Source organism: Panthera tigris, chromosome C1 (genome assembly GCF_018350195.1).
Source record: "Panthera tigris isolate Pti1 chromosome C1, P.tigris_Pti1_mat1.1, whole genome shotgun sequence".
Classification (NCBI taxonomy): domain Eukaryota; kingdom Metazoa; phylum Chordata; class Mammalia; order Carnivora; family Felidae; genus Panthera; species Panthera tigris.
The window spans coordinates 42,128,129-42,151,644 of NC_056667.1; the positions used below are offsets into that span (position 1 = coordinate 42,128,129).

General features: G+C 40.1%; 1 protein-coding gene across 1 annotated transcript in view; it reads left to right on the forward strand.

Moving 5' to 3' along the window:
• Positions 1–11,495: 11,495 nt before the first annotated feature.
• ZYG11B (zyg-11 family member B, cell cycle regulator) overlaps positions 11,496–23,516 on the forward strand; it is a 92,539-nt gene continuing 80,518 nt past the window's right edge. The window contains exon 1 of the mRNA XM_007077195.2: positions 11,496–11,666. Within this exon, the coding sequence (XP_007077257.1) occupies positions 11,664–11,666 (3 nt within the window). The 5' untranslated portion in view covers positions 11,496–11,663. The remainder of the gene's footprint in view (positions 11,667–23,516) is intronic.

The following is a 23,516-nucleotide window of genomic DNA, read 5'->3' on the forward strand; positions in this document are numbered from 1 at the left end:
CTACCCTCCACAGCAGAAGTTTGGGAAGTTCTTCTCTCCCCTCCTTAAGCTTTGCATCTTAGGGCTCTGATTCCTTGTTCTATGGAATATGTTTCACCTTGATGTTTGAATTAGAAACAGCTAAAGACACCTTAATTCCAAAACCAACAACTTCAGGGGAGTAAAAGAAGCCTGAACTGCCTAACTGCTTTCTACTCCCAGAGGTTTCACTATGTGTTGGGGAATAAAGAAAGAAAAAGGAAAACACTAGAGAGGTCATTTATAAATTAAGTGAATAAGGGGTGCCTGGGTGGCTCAGTCGGTTGAGCGTCCGACTTCAGCTCAGGTCACGATCTCACGGTCTGCGAGTTCGAGCCCCGCGTCGGGCTCTGGGCTGATGGCTCGGAGCCAGGAGCCTGCTTCCGATTCTGTGTCTCCCTCTCTCTCTGCCCCTCCCCCGTTCATGCTGTCTCTCTCTGTCTCAAAAATAAATAAACGTTAAAAAAAATTTAATAAATTAAGTGAATAATAGCAGGCATATTTTTCAAAGTACCAGTAACACCTTGGTTTGCAAGCATAATTTGTTCCAGAAACATGCCTGTAATCCAAGGCACTTGTATATCAAAGTGAATTTCAAGAACTTTTGGTTCAGTTGTGATCATGTGAATTTGGCGTCACATACTACTCATATTGTAAGACATTGCTCGTTTATCAAGTTAAAATGTATTAGAAATGTTTGCTCATCTTGTGGAACACTCGCAGAACAAGTTACTCGCAATCCAAGGTTTTACATAATGCTCTTTCTCACAGTAAACATGTTTCGTGCCTTTATGCAACTCTCTGAAATGTATTTTACCAGCTTTAGGAGTTACCCCTATCTATTTACATTAAAAGTTGGGAAAATACAGAAAAGACTTGCAACTTACAGTAAAAGACAGAACATGGTAAAAATGTACTCTTACTGGAGACCTCTGCCTTAGCCTGATTAGTTACATAAAAAGGCTTGTTTTCTATCACTAATAGGTCTGAAGAGTTTGTTTCCTTTCTGTACAAAACCCTCTGTTGGTTGTTTCTTTTTAATTAAGACAGAACAAGAAGATATTTAATTGACTTTTAACCCACATTTCTCTTCTCTGGAGACATAATTTCTAATTTCACAATCCGGAGTTCTCATCAGCTCCCCCATGAGGTCTCAGAGCCATCACGTGAAGAGGATTTCTCATGCACTTTCTGATTTCTCAGTGCTCCTGTGGCTTGTTAAATATCAGCTACTCTGTCCACCTTGGAGGCGTGGGCACCTAGAGAAATCAAGATTCGAGCTGAATAAGTATAGAGTCAGAATGTTACAACTGGCAGAGACCTTGGAGGTCACCCCACCTGACCACACAACCCCTCAGGACATTTTACAATCCTGATCAAAGGGCTCCAGAGAGAGAGAAGAAAGATTTGCCTAAGGCCTCAGCATCTCAGGGATCTAAGTGATCTTAAAGGCATTACATCTCACCTCCCTAGTGTCACAGCTAGGGCCTTGAATTCCATCCTTTGACTACTGGCATAGTGCTCTTCAGTCTCATCCTGAGACAGCACACTTATCTCAGCAGCAGGCAAGAAGGTGTAAAATCCTTCTGTTTTTCTGCTCAAATCATCCTCATTTGCCTTTGGGAATCTGAAAGAAGACAGTGGAAAGGAAGGATAGAGTAAGAGTGGCTCTCCCAGTGTCTTCCTGGACTAGCATCATCAGCATCTCCTAGGAATATGCTAGTCATATAAAATCTTGAACCCCAACCCAGACATAATGGATCAAAAACTCTGGGGGAGGGACCTAGCAATCTGCTTTAACCAGTGCTCCAGATGATTCTAATAGACCTTAAAGTTTAAGATACCTTATAGTAACTAATTCCTCATTAGACAGACCTTCTGTTCACATGGTCTTTCCTATCCTACAGAGAAATTCCAATCCTCTCCAAAGCTGTGAGGTAGTGGAATGAGCTCTGGGCTCAGATTTAGCTCTTTCATGGCTGACTTGGGAGGTTTCCTGTCTCTGAGCCTGTGTTTTCCCACCTATCATATAGATAACAGCCCCTTCTATCAGCTCCAGGGGATTGTTACAAGGATTACATGTGAGGGTAGCAGGGTGCCTGGTGGCTGGCTCAGTTGTTTAAGCATCTAACTTTGGCTCAGGTCATGATCTTGTGGTTTGTGAGTTCGAGCGCCACATGGGGCTCTCTGCTGTCAGCATGGAGCCCGCTTCAGATCTGCCCCCCTCTCTCTCTGCCCCTCCCCAACTTGTGCACATGCTCTCTCTCTCTCTCTCAAAAAAAAAAAAAAAAATGAGGGTTGCTGATAAACTGCTTTTTAAAAAACTGCTGTGACTTAGCGAGGGATTGTGAGAGTTAGTATATGGATTGCTACTTTCAACCCTGAAAAAATCCCTTTGATACTGCTTAGCTCTACACAGAGAGTAGCTGGCCACCAACCAGGGTGGACTTTCCTAACAGGTAATGCTTATTGGGAACTTCTGCCCTGAGTCTTAGGTTCTGAGTGGTTGGAATGCAGCTCGGCACCTCACACTCAGGAGAAGCCAATTTAAATGCCATCATCCTCAATCAGTTGGTTTCCCCTTTACCAGATTGTTAAAGAGAAGCTTGTTTATTTTTAACTGGGAGCCTTTTTCATTATCCAACGTAATACAAAAGACAGAAGACCTTTAGAATGGTCCCCTCCCTTAGAGATTCAGGGCACTGAATATTAAAAATAACAGGAAATCCTGCCCTGAAATCAGTGAGTCGAACTGAAATTCCTAATCCTTTGTTTTTCCCTTTTCCCCTTCAGCTTTCTTGAATCACTTTTAGAATTAGAAGGAACCTGGGACGTCTGGGTGGCTCAGTTGGCTAAGCGTCCATCTTCAGCTCAGGTCATGATCTTGCAGTCGGTGGGTTTGAGCCCTACGTCGGGACCTGTGCCGACAGCCTGGAGCCTGCTTTGGATTCTATGTCTCCCTCTTCCTGCCCCTCTCCCACTCATGCCCTGCCTCTCTCACTCTCAAAAATGAACAAATGTTAAAAAAAAAAAAAAAAAGAATTGGAAGGAATCTGAGCAATCCAGTCCATTTCTAAACGAATCATAGAACTCCTGTCTATCCACCTCCAATGTTCTGTCGATCAGCTACTTTTTGCACATCTCTGGTGACCAGGAGTTTACTACCTCACAAGTAGCCCATTCCATGTGGGATAGTTCTTGCTTTTCGAATGTTCTTCCTATTGTTGAACTGAAATCTTTCCTGTAGTTTGTCATCCCATTTACCTCTAGCTCTAACTTCTCTCTTTTTTTAAAAAAAATGTTTAATGTTTATTTATTTTTGAGAGAGAGAGAGAGAGAGAGAGAGAGAGCATGAGTGGCAGAGGGGCAGAGAGAGCAAAGGAGAAACAGAATCTGAAACAGGCTCCAGGCTCTGAGCTGTCAGTACAGAGCCTGACATGCGGCTCGAACTTGGGAATGGCGAGATTGAGATTGTGACCTGAGCCAAAATTGGATGCTTAATCGACTGAGCCACCCAGGTGCTCCTCTGGCTCTAACTTCTAAAGCAAAATGGAACAAATTGATATTCTCTTTACAATAATGACAGCTATCATTCAAGAATATGAAGGAATTCCACATTCTGTAAACAATTGACTTTCTGGATAAAAAAATTTTCACAAGCCCTGAATACCTTAGATTCAGACTTGATTATAGTTAGATTGAGACCAAAGGCCACAAGCTCAAAGTAAAAATTTTGTAAGGGTACAAGTGTTTCTGAGAGGACAAAACACTGATTTAACCATTAACTTCTGTTCACATAGGTAAGAAGAAAGAATAGTGTACAATTATGTACCATTTTTCTTTGAATTTAAGCTAAAGCTACACTTAATCTTGCCTCATAAAGTTGAGTTTCTATATTTATCAAAAGGAGCAGGGTTTCCCAATAATATCAAAGGTTATTTTAATCACTTCAAAGAATCTCAATTTGTAACCTTGGGATTATGAATTGTCATAGGAAACTACATTTGTCAGAATGTTTGTTTCAGAAAATGATATTTGTTCATTTAAAGTTATAAACTGTTTGCCAAAAGAGGTTGATAAACCAAACAATGATATTCACCACTTACAATGAGTAATGACTGATCTAATTCTTTTTTAAAAATTTTTTTCGGGGCGCCTGGGTGGCGCAGTCGGTTAAGCGTCCGACTTCAGCCAGGTCACGATCTCGCGGTCCGTGAGTTCGAGCCCCGCGTCAGGCTCTGGGCTGATGGCTCGGAGCCTGGAGCCTGTTTCCGACTCTGTGTCTCCCTCTCTCTCTGCCCCTCCCCCGTTCATGCTCTGTCTCTCTCTGTCCCAAAAATAAATAAAAAACGTTGGAAAAAAAAAATTAAAAAAAAATTTTTTTTCAATGTTTGTTTATTTTTGAGAGACAGAAACAGAGCACAAGCAGGAGACGGGCAGAGAGAGAGGAGACACAGAATCTGAAGCAGGCTCTAGGCTCTGAGTTGTCAGCACAGAGCCCAACATGGGGCTCGAACCCACCAACCGTGATATCATGATCTGAGCTGAAGTTGGATCCTTAACTGACTCAGCCACCCAGGTGCCCCACTACTGATCTAGTTCTAATTTACTCAACAAGAATAAAAGCCTGTCAGAATCTCTTAAAATTAGCAACATCAATAAAGTCATTCCTCATCGTAAAAAATTATTTTACTTGTAAAATAAATAAGTGCCTCCCAATGATTATCTTTTGAATATATTTTTAAAAATTATCTTTAAAATCTTATTTACTTTTAGAACAGATAATACATCCTCATGACTAAAAAATCAAAAGGCACAGGGGTGCCTGGGTAGCTCAGTTGGTTAAGCATACGATTCTTGATTTCAGCCCAGTTCATGATCTCATGGTTTGTGAGATCCAGCCTCAAATCAGGCTCTCTGCTGACAGTGTGGGGCCTGCCTGGGATTCTCTCTCTCTCCTACTCTCTGTCTCTCTCTGCCCCTCTCCCCCTCACGCATGCTCTTTCTCTTTCTCTCAAAATAAATAAACATTTTTTTTAATCAAAAGGTACAAAAGACTATATTATGAAAAGTCTCCCTCCTGCTATCCAGTTGTCCTTCCTAGCAGCAATCAATTGATGATATTAGTTTCTTTTAAATTCTTCCAGGGATAATTTTTGCATATGTAAGCAATGTATATATATATATTACTACCATCACTTCTTATGGGAATGTTTGTATGCAATACACATTGTTTAGGACTTTGCTTTTTCACTTAAGAATAGATCTTTTTTGAAAAATTGTTCACGTTTATTTATTTATTTTGAGAGAGAGAGAGAGCATGAGAAGGGGAGGGGCAGAGACAGAGGGAGAGAGATAGAATCCTAAGCAGGCTCTGCACTTTCAGTACAGAGCCCAACAAGGGGCTTGATCTCACAAACTGTGAGATCATGACCTGACCTGTAATCAAGAGCTGGTTGCTCAACTGACTAAACCACCCAGGAGCCCCCCTCTTTTTAATTTTTTTTTTAAATGTTTACTCATTTTTGAGAGACAGAGCATAAGTTGGGGAGGAGCAGAGAGAGAGGGAGACACAAAATCTGAAGCAGGCTCCAGCTCTGAGCTGTCAGCACAGAGCCTGATGTAGGATTCAAACTCACGAACCCTGAAATCATGACCTGAGCTGAAGTTGGATGCTTAACCAACTGAGCCACCCAGGCAACCCCCAACTTTTTTTTTTTAATTTTGGAGAGAGAGAGAGAGTGGGGGAGAGGGGCAGAAGGAGAGAGAGAGAGAGAGAGAGAGAGAGAGAGAGAGAGAATCTCAAACAGGCACCCCATGCTCAGCATGGAGCCAGAGTTGGGCTCGATCCCACAACCCCAGGAACATGACCTAAGGTGAAATCAAGAACTGGACACTCAACCAACTGAGCCATCAGATGCTCCTCATTTAACAATAGATCTTGAAGATCATTCCATACCACTAAAGAACTTGCTTATTCTTTTTTGTGGCAGCAGAATATGTATTGTAGGAATACACTGTTTTTTGCCAGTTTATTGATAAGCTGTTTATTAATAAACATTTAGGTTTTTTGCCATCTTTTGTTATTATAAAGAAAGCTTGTTAGAAGTGGAATTTCTGAGTAAAAGGGAATGTGCATTTAAAAATTTGATAGGGGTGCCTGGGTGGCTCAGCTGGTTAAGCGTCTGACTCTTGGTTTCAGCTCAGGTCACGATCTCATGGTTTGTGGGTTCGAGCCCTGCATCAGGTTCTGCACTGGCAGTGTGGAGCCTGCTTGGGATTCTTTTTCTCTCTCTCCTCTCTCTGCGCCTCTCCCACTCGCGCTCTGTCACTCTCAAAAATAAATAAATAAATAAATAAATAAATAAATAAATAAATAACTTTTAAAAAATTATTTTAAAAATTTGATAAATATAACCCTCAAGGGGCACCTGGCTGAGCTCAGTCGGTTAAGGGTCAGACTTCGGCTCAGGTCATGATCTCATGGTTTGTGGGTTCGAGCCCCGCGTCGGGCTCCGTGCTGACAGCTCAGAGCCTGGAGCCTCCTTTGGATTCTGTGTCTCCCTCTCTCTCTCTCTGCCCCTCTCCCCCACCTCACTTTGTGTCTCTCTCAAAAATAAATAAACATTAAAAAAAAAAACAACACCTCAACTTGTCTTCCATAGAAATTGTTCCAACTTACACTCCCAGCAACAAAATAGAAGAGTACTTGTCAAATTGCCCCTGCCATTCTGTGTCTTACCAGTCTTGTGTCTTACCAGTGTCTTATACTGTCTTATAGTGTCTTATAGTGTCTATAGTGTCTTATAGGGTCTTATAGTGTCTTACCAGTCTTGTAGATCTTAATCAATCTGATAGATGAAAAATAGCATTTCAAGCAAATTTCAATTCACATTTCTCTTATTAAAAGTAAGAATGATCATTAAAGAGCCATTTCTATGTTCTTCATATATATACGTATTTATATAAAGTTTTATTTAAGTTTATTTATTTTTGAAAGAGAGAGAGAGAGAGACAGAGCACAAGTGAGGAAAGGACATAGAGAGAGGGAGACACAGAATTGGAAGCAGGCTCCAGGCTCTGAGCTGTCAGCACAGTGCTCAAACTCATGAGCCATGAGATCATGACCTGAGCCAAGTCAGACGCTTAACTAACCGGCTGAGCCACCCAGGTGTCCCTATATTTCTTTTTCTATTAACTATCAGTTTATGTTTTTTGCACATTGTTTCCCTTTGGATTTTTGTTCTTAATGATTTCCACTGTGTATATAAATATGAAAATTATCAATTTCCTATGATATGAAATGCAAACATGCTTATAGTCATTTGTTATCTCACTCTTCTTAAGGTAGTTTTTGCCCTACAAACATTTTTTTTTATTTCTAAATAGTTAAATTTATCAATCTTTTATAGCATCCAAGTTTGTTTCGTAATTTTTTTAATGTTTATTCAGTTTTGAGAGAGACAGCGCGAGTAGGGGAGAGGTGGGGGACGGGGGTGGACAGAGGATCTGAAGTGGGCTCTGTGCTGATAGCAGTGAGCCTGATGTGGGGCTCCAACTCACGAATCATGAGATCATGACCTGAGCTGAACTGACTGAGCCACCCAGGCACCCCTATATATATTTTTTCCCCTGTATTTCTTTTTAAGTAGGCTCCACACCCAACATGGAGCCCAACACAGGGCTTGAACTCACGATCCTGAGATCAAGACCTGAGCTGAGATCAAAGGTCAGATGCTTAACCAAAAGGTCAGATGCTTAACCAACTGAGTCATGCAGGCCTCTCTTGTTCTGTATTTCAAAAGCCCTTACTCACTTTGAGATTATAAAAATTTCTCCCATGGTTCCATCAAGTACTTTTTAGTTTCATTTTTTTTTTACATTTAAATCTTTGATGTATGAAATTTATCTTGATAAATAGTGTGAGATGTAGATCCAAGTTAAATTTTTCTAGATGGCTATGCAGTTATTCTAACACCGAAAACAATACTACCTTTTTTTAGTGACCTAAAAATTAACTTTATCATATAAATTCCAATGCATGTTTGGATACATTTTGGATTTTCTATTCTGTGTCATTGATTACAGATCAACTGTGGCTTCATTCTTTCTTGATGGCAGAACCCTAATTTTTTTTAATGGTGATTTTCCTCCTCTACCACCAGGTCCTCAGGTAAGGTGACTAAGGTAAGTCACTAAGGTGACTCCCAGATCAGACATAGAGACTAACTCATGATAGGCCAAAGCTAATATTGGTAGTCTTATTCTCTTTGTTATTTGTTGGTTTATTCATGGCCAGTAGGACTTTAGGGAAAGTCTATTGGGTGGCTACTACAAATAATAGGAATCAGTTAGACTTACAAGGAGAGGTGTATGGTTGGTAGTTGGACATATAAATGTGAAATTCAGAACAGAGGTCCAGAATGGAGGTGTAATTTGGGGGATTAACTCTGCATAGATCATATTTAAAGTAATGTGATGGGGTAAGATCCAAGGAGCAAGTATAAATGGAAAGGATAAAAGGTCAAAGTGTTGACTGGGGCAGTGTTTAGAGGTCAGAGAAATATGAAGAAACCAGGAGCATCAGTGAGATAGAAGAAGAACCAGAGGAGTGGAATGCCATGACAGCCAAGGAGAAAGAAATGTTTAGTGCACATGGCAGGTCAAGTAACTGTAAGAATTGACTGTTAATAAATGATCTCACTGGTGGCCTTGATACAAGCATTTCAGTGGAGTGGTAGAGGACAGGGTCCCACAGAAAATGGGAAAAATGAAGTCAAGACATCAAGGAGTACAGTACAGGCCACCTTTATGAGACATTTTGCTGTAAATAAGGGTAGAGAAATGGGACAGGCTGGAGAATCAGGCTGAGAGCTGCACGGTCAAGCTGGGTCAAGAGACATGTTTTTGTTTTTACTTTTGTTTTTTGAGATGGAAGAGATAAATCCATGTGGGTATGTCAATGGAAAAGACAAATAACAATGATATAGAAGAGAGGAAGAATTTCTGGACAGATGTCTTTGAGGAAATGAAAACATGTGGGACTTGGCATTATGCTGCTCAAAGTGTGATCTGTGGATTAGAGATGGACTGTGAACAGCTTGTTACCAGTTTATGGTAGAAACTGAGAGTAAATATTTAGAAACCTTTATTGCAAGTTGATAGAAAAAATTTAGACTGTAGGATCTAATAATGAAAAGTCTGACCTAGCATTGTCAAATTCATAGAGACAGAAAGTAGAATGGTGGTTGTCAGTTGGGTAGAGGAGGAGAGAATAAGGGGTTATTGTTTAATGGGTACAGAATTTCAGTTTTGCAAGATGAAAATAGTTCTGGAGCTGGTGGTTGGTGGTAGCACAACGATGTGAACGTACTTAGTGCCATTGAACTGTACACTTAATAATGGTGAAGATGGTAAAAAAAAATTATCTGGGCTTATTTTGTATGTCTGCTTTTAAATTTAATTTGTTCTAGTAGTTAGTCTTTATTGCATTTTGCTAAAATTAGGTTTGAGATTGGAAAAAAAAGTCCTTTATTTTATTTTTTAAATATTTAAAAATCTTTATTTATTTTTGAGAGAGAGAGAGAAAGAGACAGTGTGAGTGGAGGAGGAACAGAGATAGAGGGAGACACAGAATCCAATGCAGGCTCCAGGCTCTGAGTTGTCTGCACAGAGCCCTACACAAGGCTTGAACTCACTAGCCCTGAGTTCATGACCGGAGCGGAAGTCAGATGATTAACTGACTGAGCCGCCCAGGCGCTGCCCCCCCATCGCCCTCCAAAAAAAAAAGTCTTCCAGCATAGGTAGTTTGAGAAGAACTAAGGAGGGTTTGACCTCAGTTAAAAGTCAAACGGTTCATGCCTACTAAGGAAAGGAAGGCAGAATGTAGAAGCAGAGTTACAGGCAGAGCAGTCAGAGGTTGACTAGAAGTCATGGTGGCTAGAAGTCATGGTGACTGGTGGGGAACTTGTAGATGTTCTCTTTTTCTTTTCTTTTCTTTTTTCTTTTCTTTCTTCTTCTTTTTCTCAGTGAATTGGTAGCAAAATCATCAGTTAAGTGAGGATGAGGAAGGAACGTTTAAACCTTTTTTTTTTTTTTAACGTTTTTGTTTATTTTTGAGACAGGGAGAGACAGAGCATGAACAGGGGAGGGTCAGAGAGAGGGAGACACAGAATCTGAAACAGGCTCCAGGCTCTGAGCTGTCAGCACAGAGCCTGACTCGGGGCTTGAACTCACAGACCGTGAGATCATGACCTGAGCCGAAGTCGGCCGTTTAACCGACTGAGCCACCCAGGCACCCCAAGGAAGGAACGTTTAAAAAGAGATGTGAAATAGTCATCTAGTAGGCTGGGACAGTGTGTGGAATTGGAGAAATGTAGCAGTATAGCTAAACATTAAGGGCCTATTTGAGGATAATGATTATCAAATTTAAAGAGAGCCAAGTCAGTATGATTCTAGATTTTTTTCCACTCTCCCCGGTTTTGCTGCAGGTTCAGGATTAGATTTCATCAGGTGAGTACAAGGAAAGGATTGAAGAAATGAAGGCTAATACCTAGGCTTTTGTTTGTTTGTTTATTGAGAGAGAGAGAGAGAAAGACAGCACGCGTGTGCATGCAAGCGTGAACAGGGGAGGAACACAGAGAGAGAGGGAGAGAGAGAGAGAATCCCAAGCCAACTAGTGCTGTCAGCTCAGAGCCCAATATAGGGCTCAATCTCAGGAACAGTGAGATCATGACCTGAGCCAAAATCAAGAGTAGGAGGCTTAACTGACTGAGCCACGCAGCTGCCCTGGAATGATTTTCATGATGGACAACAGAATCTAAACTCAAGAACTTTCAAGGAGGGAAAGTGAGGACAGAAGGGCCATGTAAGGAAGGGTGAAAAGATAATAGGATCAGTGGATTTTGAGTCTTGGAGAACGAGTTGAAGCAGTTTTGGAGTGGGGTATTAGAGGAAGAGAGCTAGAAATGAAGGGATTTGTGATGGGAGAGCCAGATAATTAAAATTGAGATTATAGAGGCGTTACAATGATTGGATATGATAAGATCTAAGGTAAGAGCATGGAAATGAGAGACTGAGGCAAGGGTGATCTCTAGTGGAGAAGAGCCTGAGAGGTGAAGGCATTGCAAGAATTACCTACGAGGGCACAGATCACCCATAATTATGACAATGGTAGTAAATGACAATGAACCAGAAACGCAGGGTCTATAGGTTACAGAAACGAGTTAGTGCTCTAATTTCCTGTTTGACGTAATATTTAAAACTCTTATTTTTTAAAAGGCTAGGATTTGAGGCTCCTTTAAGGACCTAGCAGGGGGAGAACCCAGAGGTCAGGCGCGCGGTCGGGACTCCTCTGCTGAGTCTGCGCAGTGAGAGCGGAGGCGGGGCCAAGCTCAGGCTCGCCATGGGGGCGGGCCATGCGGGGGCGGAGTCTGTGCTCCGGATCGGGCTGCGGCTGCGGCTGCGGCTGCTGCACTTCCAGCTTCTGAGGGAAGGAGGCCGAGGCCTGGGCCAAGCCCGGAGCCGCCGCTCCCCGGAGCCTCCTGGAGCCTCCGCGCCGGCTCAGCCTGGGGGCGGGCTCAGGCCCAGCCCGCCGCCGAACCCAGGACAGAGGCTGCACGCCCGAGGACCAGGCCGGCGCAGCCATGGTGAGGGAGCGAGGCCTGCCTAAGCTGCAGCCGCAAGCCACCCTAGCCCCCGCGGCCTGCCCCTCCCTAGCTCTGATGTCCCCTCTGCCCCCTGCCTTTACTTCGCTCCCTTGTTACTACCCCCTCGGCGCCTCGCTTCTCCTTCCCCCTGTTCCCCGGCCACCTGCTGGGGTGACATACCCCCCCATCACCCCAGCGCTCTCCTTCCCGGTGACACCCTTTTTCATCACCTCCAGTGACAGCTTTCTCTGTCCCCTTTGCCGCCCCCTCCTCGTCCTTTAACCCGACCTTCCTTTTCTCTTACCATTTTGCCTTTTTCTCTGTTTTGGGATCTCTACTCTCTTTTTCCTCCCTGTTTTCGCTCCTGCTCTTGGCTCTTGCTTCTTACTCCCTTTCATCATTTTATCTCTACTGCCCCCTCCTCTTCGTATCCTTTCTCCCCTTCGTCCTTTACCAGCCACATTTCCTCTCCCCCTTAATCGGATGTCCTCTCTCCCCCGCTCTCACAGCTGTCCCCATTTCCTTCTAAGGCTTCAGGGGTCTATGCAGAAGCAATTCGAGGGCGATTGCTTCCCAGGAACAGTGGGGCTGGTAGATTCATAGGCTTTCTTCTTCCTTTTCTTTTTTGTAAAGGGAAAGGAGGAGATGGGAAGTATTGGGGAGAGCCTGGACGCCTTATTGCCTAATGTTATTGCAAAACCTGGGTGATAGTGTGTTTTGGAGTGAAGCATGGGGTGAGGGCTGGCATCTGTACTATGACCTTTTGAGATATCCAGCCTTTTGACAAATAATTAAACATGTTTTGAAATGTATTTTTATCTTGTGTGTCTTTTAGTGTGGAGGTACAGTTTGGGAAGTTTAAAAATATTTATTTACAGGCTTGACTGTTGCTCAGAGCAAATGGTTTGTGTTTGTTTGGAGGCAGAGACCAGGGCATCAGAAGACTGAAAATCAGGTTGGCAGATTGTGACAATCTCTTTGATACCTTCTGATACCATCGTTTGTTTTGCTCTTTCTGTCTTTAGTTGGGAGACCCTGATATTTGCACATTTTCTCCTTCCTGTTTCAAAATAAGTTGAGGCTTCAGTTGGTTTTTCATTGAGTTGGGTTACACATGGTTTGCAGTACATTTAATGAACACATTGCCCTATCATATATAGCAATCTAAATTTTGGTCCCTGGGAGGAATAAGACATTCCTGATAGTCATGTTCTCCTAGGAGGTTAGTCAATTTTTGTTTTTCCTCCATTCGTTTTAGGAAAGTGGTTTATTATAAAATCATTTAATCTGGTAACTTCCCCTGACTACATTTTTACGTTATTCTTTGTCTACCTCTACAACAACCCTTCACATACAAAACCCATCACACTATCTTTGTGTGTTAACCTGTTTCTCCCCCTGAAATGTGGGTTTTTCTAGGCAGCAATGTGCCTTACTTATTCCTGTTATTCCCAGCCCCCAGGCCACATACATGGTTGAATGATTCACTTTGTGGCCTCATTTTCCTATCTGACAAGTATAATTTTAAACTGAAATTTGAGGCAACTAGGGACTACATAGAAAGAGTGAGTTTGAGAATTTTATTTTTGGTTCAAAAAATAAATTTAGTAAGATGGGATGATCACTTTAGAATAACACACCAAAGAGCTGTCCTGCCTAACACACCAAATTTCTAGGTTTTTCGAAGTGTTGGCCCTCCCACTGAAAATGAATTTATGAGAACAGAGGGAGAAGATTTAAACTCTTTTTGGGTGTTTAGGATCCAGAAGTGTCATTTGAGCTGGGCCTGAAAGATGAATGTGATTATGATAATTTGGGGAAGGCACAGAATGCTTTGTTGTGAATGTGAGTAGAAAGTAATGAGAGTATATTGTAGGTAGCAGGATCATCTTTGTTTAGCATGGAGAGATGGGGAAATGAGGATGTATAGTAGGAAATGTAACTGGAACGGTATATTAGAATGACAGTAATTTCAACTTTGCCTGTAACTAACTTGATTTTCTTTACTTGTTTAAACACATACATACAGGGGAAGGGTGTATGTCTGGAAAAAGTGAAGAGAATGCAAAATAATAGCTTATGAGCTAAGAATTGTCTTTAGAGGCTACTCTATTGTGCAATATATGTAGTAGGCAGTGAGTAAATAGAGTTAAACATTATAAAGCTTTGTATTTTAGATTTTTCAAATTTTTCACTGTTGTGTTTTGAATAGTTGTCTAAGACAAGGGTTCTCAGATTTTACCATAAATCAAAATCAGCTGGAAGGCTGTGCCACCACTTCCTGAGTTTGATTTATCAGATTGGAATCGGGCCTGATAGTTTACATTTCTAACAAGTACTCATGTCATGCTGATGTTTCCGTTTTGTGACCAACACTTTGAGAACCTCTGGTTTAAGGTGTAGTTCTTTTTTTTCCTAATTTTTTTTGAGTGCCATTGACTGTGTTGGCACTGGGGTATTACAAATAACAGAACAGATATGGACCCTACCTTTTTGTATATTGTGTGTGTGGACAATATAGACATCAAGCAAAAAGAGTAATCTTAAATGTGAAGAGTGCTAAGAAAAGTTGTGGGATCATGGTAGGGGTAGTCAGGGCTGGCTTCTCAGAGGATTTTACTTTCAGGAAGGAAACCAAAGGATTAAGTTATAGGAGTTGTATTGTGGAAAACCACATAGAAGGAATAGCACAGTAAATGACCTGTGGTGGTACTCTCTCTTGCCTCCTTAACTCTGCATATCCTGCAGTCCTCAGCTCAAGGAACTCAGGGAAACCTCATCTGCCCCACTAACTCCTCAAAGAAAAATCCTAAGTCACAACCCCTCCATTGTGTAACCAACCCTCTTTCATAGAATACATATCAATTGTAATTATAATGAGAACTAGTCATAAATGCTAAAAAGTAATAAATCAGGGTAAAATATAAAATGACATTGTATAGTTGACCCTTGAACATTACCCTTGGGGGCATCGACCCCTGTGCAGTCAAAAATCCCAATATAATTTTTGTTCCCCAGAAACTTAACTACTAATAATAGCCTATTGTTGACTGGAAGCCTTACTGATAACATAGTCAATTAATATATATTTTGTATGTTGTATGTATTTTATACTGTATTCTTATAATAAAGTAAGAGAGAGAAACAATGTTACTAAGATAATCATAAGGAAGAGGAAATACATTTTTTCTAAGTTTACTTATTTTTGAGAGAGACGAGAGTGAACAGGGGAGGGGCAGAGAGAGAGAAAGAGAGAGAGATGGTGCAGAACCTGATGTGGGGCTCAGACTCATGAACCATGAGATCATGACCTGAGCCAAAACCAAGAGTCAGATGCTTAATGGACTGAACCATCCAGACACCCCAGGAAGAGAAAATACACTTATAGTATCGTACTGTAAAAAATCTGTGTATAAGTGGACCCACAGAGTTCAGACCCATACTGTTTAAGGGTCAAAGGTAGATGAGTGTGTGGCAACTATTTTAGATAGTCTAGTTAGGCTAATATTTATTGAAAATGTATTAAGTACTTTATATATTTTATCTCATTTAATCATCATAGCAACCCAATGAGAAAAGTACTAGCTCTGTGAAGGTAGAGACCATGTTTTGTTTGGCTCACAGTTGTATCTTTAACACTCACATAGTGCCTGGTGCATCTTAAGAGCTCAATAAATATTTTTTAAATGAATGAATGACTTTGGGGATGATCATAAAATCAGAGAGGCATTGTTGAGAAAGGAATGTTTGAATCGGGGGTTTTAACAAGTGGGATTTTGTTGGGTAGGAGTTTGGGAAGGAAGGCCATTCTTGGCAAAGGGACCAGCTTGAGCTTAAAAACTAGGACAGAAGCAGGCATGATGTATTCTGGAAAATATATGGCTTTACTATTGAGGGTGCAGGAGATGAGACTAGGTGAGCCTAGGGTCAGATCATGGAGGACCTTGAGTCATAAGCTCAGGAGTTTTAGCCTCACTATGAAGACCCAGAGTGCCTTGAAAGGTTTTCTTGTGTGAAGGAGTATCATAATTAAGAGATTTTGAAGGTTATCACTCTAAATCAGTATGAAACATGATGGGGGGGGGGGTGGGGAGCTATTGCAGTAGTCTAGGTGAAATGTAAGTGTATGAACTTTCACTCTAGGCTTATTGTGGTGGTGATTTAAATTGGAGGAAGGAGAATATAAGGAAGTAAAGTGTGAAGATCTGGCATACACTTTTTGGCTACGTGACTTTTCCATAGAGGCATTACTGTGGAGTTGTAGAAGCACAGACTCACTAACAGCTTTGCAATTTTGCTCACTGGGCCTCAGTTTTTATATATGTTGCCGTTAAGGATTTATGAGAATATTAAAACAGAGTAAATTTACTCTACCAAAGACTTTATTTATGTAGAGTATGTCTTCCAAAGGTCATATATTAGGTCACCGAAAGAGAATCAGTACTTCCCAACCTTATTTAATTTTTTTAATGGATTTTGTGTGGTATAAGAAAGGAGAAATTTTGGGGTGCCCGGCTGTCTTAGTTGGCAGAGCATGTGGAACATGTGACTCTTGATCTCGTGAGTTCGAGCCCCATGTTGGGTGTAGAGATTATTTAAATAAATAGAAGATTAAAAAAAAAGTAATTTTAAGTAAAATATACTTTATTTTTAAATTATTTATGTAGTTTAATAATACATTGAACAAAACATATTAAAACAAATTTCAGCCTTTTCCTATTTAACAAATGACACGTTAATTAAGATAAAGCACTATTTGTCATATTTTAAAATGAATATATTGCAGTGTAGATTGAAATTATGTTTGTGGCATCAAAATAGATACAAAATGACTTTTTAACCTTAAATTTGGAATCCTTGCATTTTTGTACTTAAAAAATCAAAAGGTTTTGTGCTGTTCTGTTTTATTTCTAACAACTTAAAAGAATTTTTTTTAACTTTATTTATTTATTTTGAGAGAGAGAAAGAGAGAGAGAGAGAGAGATTGCACACAAGTGGGGGAAGGGCAGAGAGAGGGACAGAATCTCAGGTGGGCTCTGTTTGCACTGATGGCACAGAGCATGATGGCGGCCCAAACTCACAGACTGTGAGATCATGACCTGAGGCGGGATCAAGACTGGATGCTTAACCAACTGCGCCACCCAGGCGCCCCTGTTCTGTTTCATTTCTAAATGACAAAATAAAAGGAATGGTATTAAGCTGCTACTTGCAAGCCTGTTTCCACAAATAAAACATTTCCAATAAATGAAGAGTCAAATTGAATATAACTATTACCACATTTCTTGTTTTTTAAGTTTTTATTTTAATTCCAGTTAGTTAACATACAGTGTCATATTATTTGCAGTTGTACAATTTGGTAATTCAGCAGTTCTGTAAATCACCCTGTGCTCATCACAGGTGCATTTCTTAATTTCCATCACCTATTTAACCCAAACCTTAACCCTCTCCCCTCTGGTAACCGTCAAATTGTTCCCTAAAATTAAAAGTCTGTTTCTTGCTTTGACCCTCTCTCATTTTTTTCCTTTGCTTTTTGGTTTTGTTTCTTAAATTCCACATATGAGTGAAATCATTCGGTATTTGTCTTTTTCTGACTTATTTTGCTTAGTGTTATACTCTTGAGCTCTATGGCAAAGTTTCATTCTTTTTCATTATTTTTTATGGCTGGAGATATAGATATCTCACACGGTCTTTATCTGTTCATCAATTGATGGACACTTGACACTTGGGCTACTTCCATGTGTTGGGTTGTAAATAATGCTGCTATAAACATAGGAGTGCCTGTATTCCTTTGAATTAGTGTTTTTGTATTCTTTGGGTAAGTACCCAGTGGTGGGATTGATCGTTGGGTAGTTCTGTTTTTAACTTTTAAAGTGATACTTCGCTCTTAATTTTTTTTTTTTTTTTAACGTTTGTTTATTTTTGAGACAGAGAGAGACAGAGCATGAACAGGGGAGGGTCAGAGAGAGGGAGACACAGAATCTGAAACAGGCTCCAGGCTCTGAGCCGTCAGCACAGAGCCCGACGCGGGGCTCGAACTCACGGCCCGCGAGATCATGACCTGAGCTGAAGTCGGCCGCTTAACCAACTGAGCCACCCAGGCGCCCCATCTCTTAATTTTAACAACATTGAAAATAGTAGATATTTTCAAGATTTTATTGTGTACAGAGCATACGTGGTATGCATGTGAATTTATGGACTCTACCATACTTAAGGAGTCTGCAGTTTGGGTCCCACTAGTTTATAGTGGTCCTATAGTGTTGCTAGGGCTGCACAAATTGTACTGTAGAGCTCAGGTGGCAGCTATAATATGAACAGCAATGGGTCTACGAAGATCTGTATCCTGGGTACTTGGCAGTGTCTAGCACATAGTAGGGTTCAGCAAATAGTTGTTAAATGAATGTGTTTTGCATATAATACTAGGACCCTTATTATCTTTTAATCTAATGATCTAATCATTTTATGAGAAAAGTCTGCAGGCTCAGTAATACTGAGTACACATTATGTGTTTTTTGTGCTTCTGAGTTTTGTTTACACTGTTCCTTTTGTCTAGGATGCTGTCTTCTTTCTTGACTTTTTGACTTTGAGTGTCTTCTTAAGACCTATCTCCTTTGTGAAGCCTTCAGTTACCTCGAGGCATCCTTGGGTTACTCCTTTCTTTGTGTCTCTCTTGTACTTTGTATTGTTTGTTAAGGAGGGTGGCTGCCTCTCCAGATTGTGAGCTCTCTGAGGACAAGGACAGTAGTGTTTTTCAACTTCATGTTTTAAGCATTTAGCATAATGCCTGAGACATAGTAAGTAAATAAATATTTGTTCAGTAAAAGAGTATGTGTACTTTGTAGAGAATTGCCTAAGGTAATGTTAACTGAGATGTGAGTTACGAAGAGGAAAGAAAGATGAATACTCTGCACAGGTCCCCTGAGAGGAAAAAGAGGTTTGATGGGCAAGAAATGTTGGATCAGATACTTTCTCTTACTAGCCCCCAAGAGGTGCTTTTGACCTAGAATAAATGTTTCTGTCCAGAAGAGTTCAACAGGAAGACTTGGGGAGGAAGCCAGATGATTTTGAGATGAATTGCCAAGCAATGTCTTTTTGTATAAATACTTTCCAATTATTTGTCTATAATTTGTGGAGATGCCCTTCCAGAGAATAGCATATTTAAACACAAATAGTAAAGAATCAGTTACTGGTAAATCTAGAGGGGTGGTTAATTATTTAAACATTTTGTTAGCTCTGTGTAAAGATCTTTTGTTTTTCTTTTCCTATCATTAGTTCTCCCTTGTACAAACATTTTTCCTAGCTCTCCAGCATCTTAATGCCTGTTCAATGTCATATTCTCCTTTTCTAAGGACATTTTTTAAGCTTGAATGTTCTTGGTTATATAATGTCAGGGTTTTTTTCCTTTTCATAGACCTTGTAACCTTTGGCAAATCATTTCACCTGTGTATGCCTTCATTTAAAAATTTCTCAAATGGAAAAGTTGTGTTAAATCTTCTCTGTGATCCCTTCCACCTCTTAAAAAATGTGATAAGATTCTAGCTAGTTAAAGGTAAGTTGTTATATAGTAGATACATTCTGTTAGCTATCGTACTAAGGGGTCAGGGCACTTGAGCTCTTAATCTCCATGAATATATTACCAACTTTTCACACCACTTCATTCCATTATGTTAAAATTTGAATAGTACTGTAGTATTTTAAAGGCATTTTCATATACGTCCCATTTATTCTTCATTACCATTTTGTGAAGTAGTCAAGATAGAAGTTTAGCATCAATTTTACAGGTAATAAAACTGAGAAGTTAATTTATTTTCCTGAGATCACACAGCTAGTAAGTAGCAGAGCCAGAACTGACTGCAGGCCAATGTTCTTTCCATTATTAACCTGGCTTCTCTGTTTACCATATTATATTTCAAAACTCATGTTAGTAGTTAGGAGAAAAATAATGCTGAAGTATCTGTTTGAATTAGCGATTCCTAGGATCTATTCATATGTTCAGTGATTACTGACCTGAATTTTTGTTTCGTTTCTTAGACTGTTTTATTACAGGAGTTAAAATGGAAGAGAAGGGTATTTATTTACCTTTCTAGGCCTTGATCTTTTTAAGTAGAACTCTAGCTCCTTGCCCTTTAACACATAGTTGTTTGCCACACTGGCCAGGCCTTGAAGTGATACGTACAAGAAGCTTGTCTTACCTGTGTTTTCATTTGGCATCCAGGGATTTAGAAAAATAAGACCCTATAGTCCATGCCAAATAGTTCTATAAATCTGTACCCTTAGGCACAATATATCTGTGCCCTTGGTATTACCTTCCTTCTTCATTTATAAAATGATTGTGTTTGGGGAAGGAGAAGGTAAAAGGTTTAGATCATATCTAAGGTTATCTTAGATGTTTATTGCTAGAAGTTTGACTTGGTTGAATCAGTAGTAGAAAATACAAAAAAAACAAAACAAACAAACAAACAAAAAACCCCCAAACCAATAAACTAAGAAGAGATTTCTCATGGAGTACTACTAAAATAAGGAGTCAAAGATTGTCCAGTATCTGAACTTTCTTATACCTGTGAACTCAAATGACACTTGTGTGCCTTTCATTCCCAGTCTTTAATTTCAGGCCTGGACTTAGGACTTAATATTTCTCTGTGGGCATACAGTCTTTTTATCTAGGAGTTAAAATTATCTTAAGTACATCTAACAATAAATTTGTGCTTGATTGTTCATTTGTTCACTCAATAAACATTTAGTGCCCACTGTAATAGGCATTACTTTAGGCTCTGGGAATGCAGCAGTGAATAAAACAGTTCTATTGAGTTTATCTTCTATAATAATAGGTAATATTTACTGAGCAGTTAATATATCAGTCACTGTTCTAAGTGTCTTCCACTTAGAATTTATTTAATTCTGACAATACTCCTATGATATAGGTACTGTTATTGTCTGCATTTTGCAGATCATTAAACTGAAGCACGGGGAGATTAGGTACTTTGCCTAAGATTATATTGTTTTGTGAGTGGTAGAACTGGCACTTTAAACTAGGCAAGCTGACTCTCAAACCACCACTGTTCAGAACAGTATTACACAATCCTTCAGGGAGATGTCAATAACAATTTTATTTTTAATCATAAAATTGTCAAGTTTGTAATCTTTGTAGTCACCTGGTTTTTGTCCCAGTCTTAAGAAAAAAAAAAATCATCCAGGGATACAAAAAAAAAGGAGCACTATCAGAGCCATTTGTCTTCTCTTGGAAGATTTGTCAGGTTTAGGAACATTTCAGGTATGTTGAGCCTGACTCACATGAGTTGGAACTGAGACAGCTACAAAAAGCCAGGATCCTAAAATGTCTACACCGTTAGTGAAAAGGTAGCATAAAAAATAAATATCTGTTTGGGGTGCCTAGGTGGCTCAGTCAGTTAAGCGTCCGACTTCGGCTCAGGTCATGATCTCACGGTTCGTGGGTTTGAGCCCTGCGTTGGGCTCTGTGCTGACAGCTCAGAGCCTGGAGCCTGCTTTCGATTCTGTGTCTCCCTCTCTCTCTGCCCCTCCCCTGCTCACACTCTGTCTCTCTTTCTCTCAAAAATAAATAAACATTAAAAAAAAATTTTTTTTTAATATCTGCTTGATGGTGTAGGGAGACAAAGAGGGTTATTTGTCTTGACATGGACTCTGCATGGGAAAAATCTCTCGAGAATTTACAACCAACAACCTGCTGTCCTACGTGTCTGAAACCTAAATTTATATTACTTGCGTGAGATCATGGCTAGTAAGAAAGGAATATTTACTGAATAATTACTCTGTCAGGCGTTGTGTTATGGGCTTTGAACATACTTTCTCACTTCATCCTGACAACAGCATCATGAGGTAAGTACCAATATTACCCCATTGTACCAAGGACAGAACTGAGGGTCAGAAAAGCTAGATAGTTTACAGTTTAACACCACTAGAATTCAAATCTAGGTCAGTATTCTTCCTACTCACCATAATGCCTCTGGAAAGGGTACTTCATGTTTGTCCCTCAGCTTCCTTATCTGTAAAATAAAATTTGCAATATTTTCCCTTTCATTTCATAAGACTGTTGTGTCAAATGAAATAAAGAATGTGAGCTTCCTTTGTTTACTGTAAGCCATTGTTACCAGCATCATCCATAAAGTATATTTTTCTTATAATTAATCAAAAGAGAGACCTCAATATTCAATGATCCTGAAAGCCCACAAGTTCTGTCTTAAGGAATTAAGGCAATTTTGATACTTTTTTGTATCAGATGTTTCCTGAAGTAGTATCATTAGGAGAAATAAAATAAGTTTTGAGACAAGTTACCATCCAGTAATTTACTAATTCATTCAAGAAATAACTTATTGGATGCATTTTATGGGGCTTTCAAGAATAAAGAAAAGATGCCTGATCTCTTTCATTTTTTGTCATACCAGCAGTAGTGGAAGCCACAGTGCCCTCCAACAGTAGACTACAATTGTGATATATAGACAATTTCCAGTGTCCCTCACCTTCCCACTTGGTAGGAATGAGTGGGCCACTACTTAGAATATTGAAATGCTGCTTTGCCATGACCCTGGCAACATAGTAACAGATGAAGCTTTTAAATTTATAAAACAAACCAACCTACAAAATACATAACTAAGTCATGGGAAAGGGACTGAGAATGCCTTTCCTCTAACTGAGTGTTGTATAGATGACTAAATATTTCAAGGAAAGAGAACATAAGGAAGCAAAAAAAAAAAAAAAAAAAAAGATTAAAAGAAAGCCATGAGAAGGTTTAGGAAGAGCTAATGAGTGTCAACATGAGCTTCCTCAAAGACAGACCCTGTAGCTTCCAGAATCCCTTGAGTAATGAGGTCTCTTTTTTGGTTAATTACAAGGAAAAATACACTTTATGGATGTCCCTAGTAACAACGTCTAAGAATAAAATAGTATATTCATATCCTTTATTTCATTTGATTCAATAACCTTATGAAGCGAAAGGAAAAATATTATAGATGTCATTTTGTGGATAAGGAAGCTGAGGCACAAAATGAAGTGCCTTTTCCAGAGGCTAGTAGGAGGAATACTGGACCTAGGGTTTTAAAGAGCAATAGATAAGGAGGGATCCTCTTGTTGTTGGCGTGGTATGGAGCTAGGTTCTGTAGAAATGGAAAGCCATCCAAAAAGATACACTGCTATATAAGACATATGTCTTTTATGGGGGGGAGAGAGAGAGAGATGATATCTCGGTAAGACATTTTCTTGCTATTAGAAACTAGTACTTGCCACAAAAAGTAGTCAAGTGGAAAAAGCTGTCTTGAGAAACTATTCTTTTTTTCCCCTGGCTTCATTATCCCACACCCCTAACTGTGCCATGTTCTTATAAGAAGCAGCGTTTCAAAAGTAGGGAATCTGCTTACAGGTAGTTCACATATTCACAGACTCAAGTAGACAGGCATTTGCTCTGTGCCAGAGTAGGGGATATAAAAATGGGTAAGGCATGGATCTTAACTCCAGTCGTTTTCAATTTGTGAGACAGAAAGCTCCTCCTGATAGATGATGAACTGTTCTAAACATCCTTTCCTAACTCCTAGGGGCTGGCAAGTGATGCAGTTCCCCAGACTTCTCATTTTTATATCTACATACGAGAGAACTACTTAGTGTGTAATTAAGAATTACTGCAATTTAGGGGCGGCTGGGTGGCTCAGTTGGTTTCACGTCCGACTTCGGCTCAGGTCGTGATCTCATGGTCTGTGAGTTCAAACCCCATACTGGGCTCTGTGCTGACAGCTCAGAACCTGGAGCCTACTTCGGATTCTGTGTCTCCTCTTTCTCTGCCCCTCCCCTGCTCATGCTCGCTGTCTCTCGCGCGCGCTCTCTCTC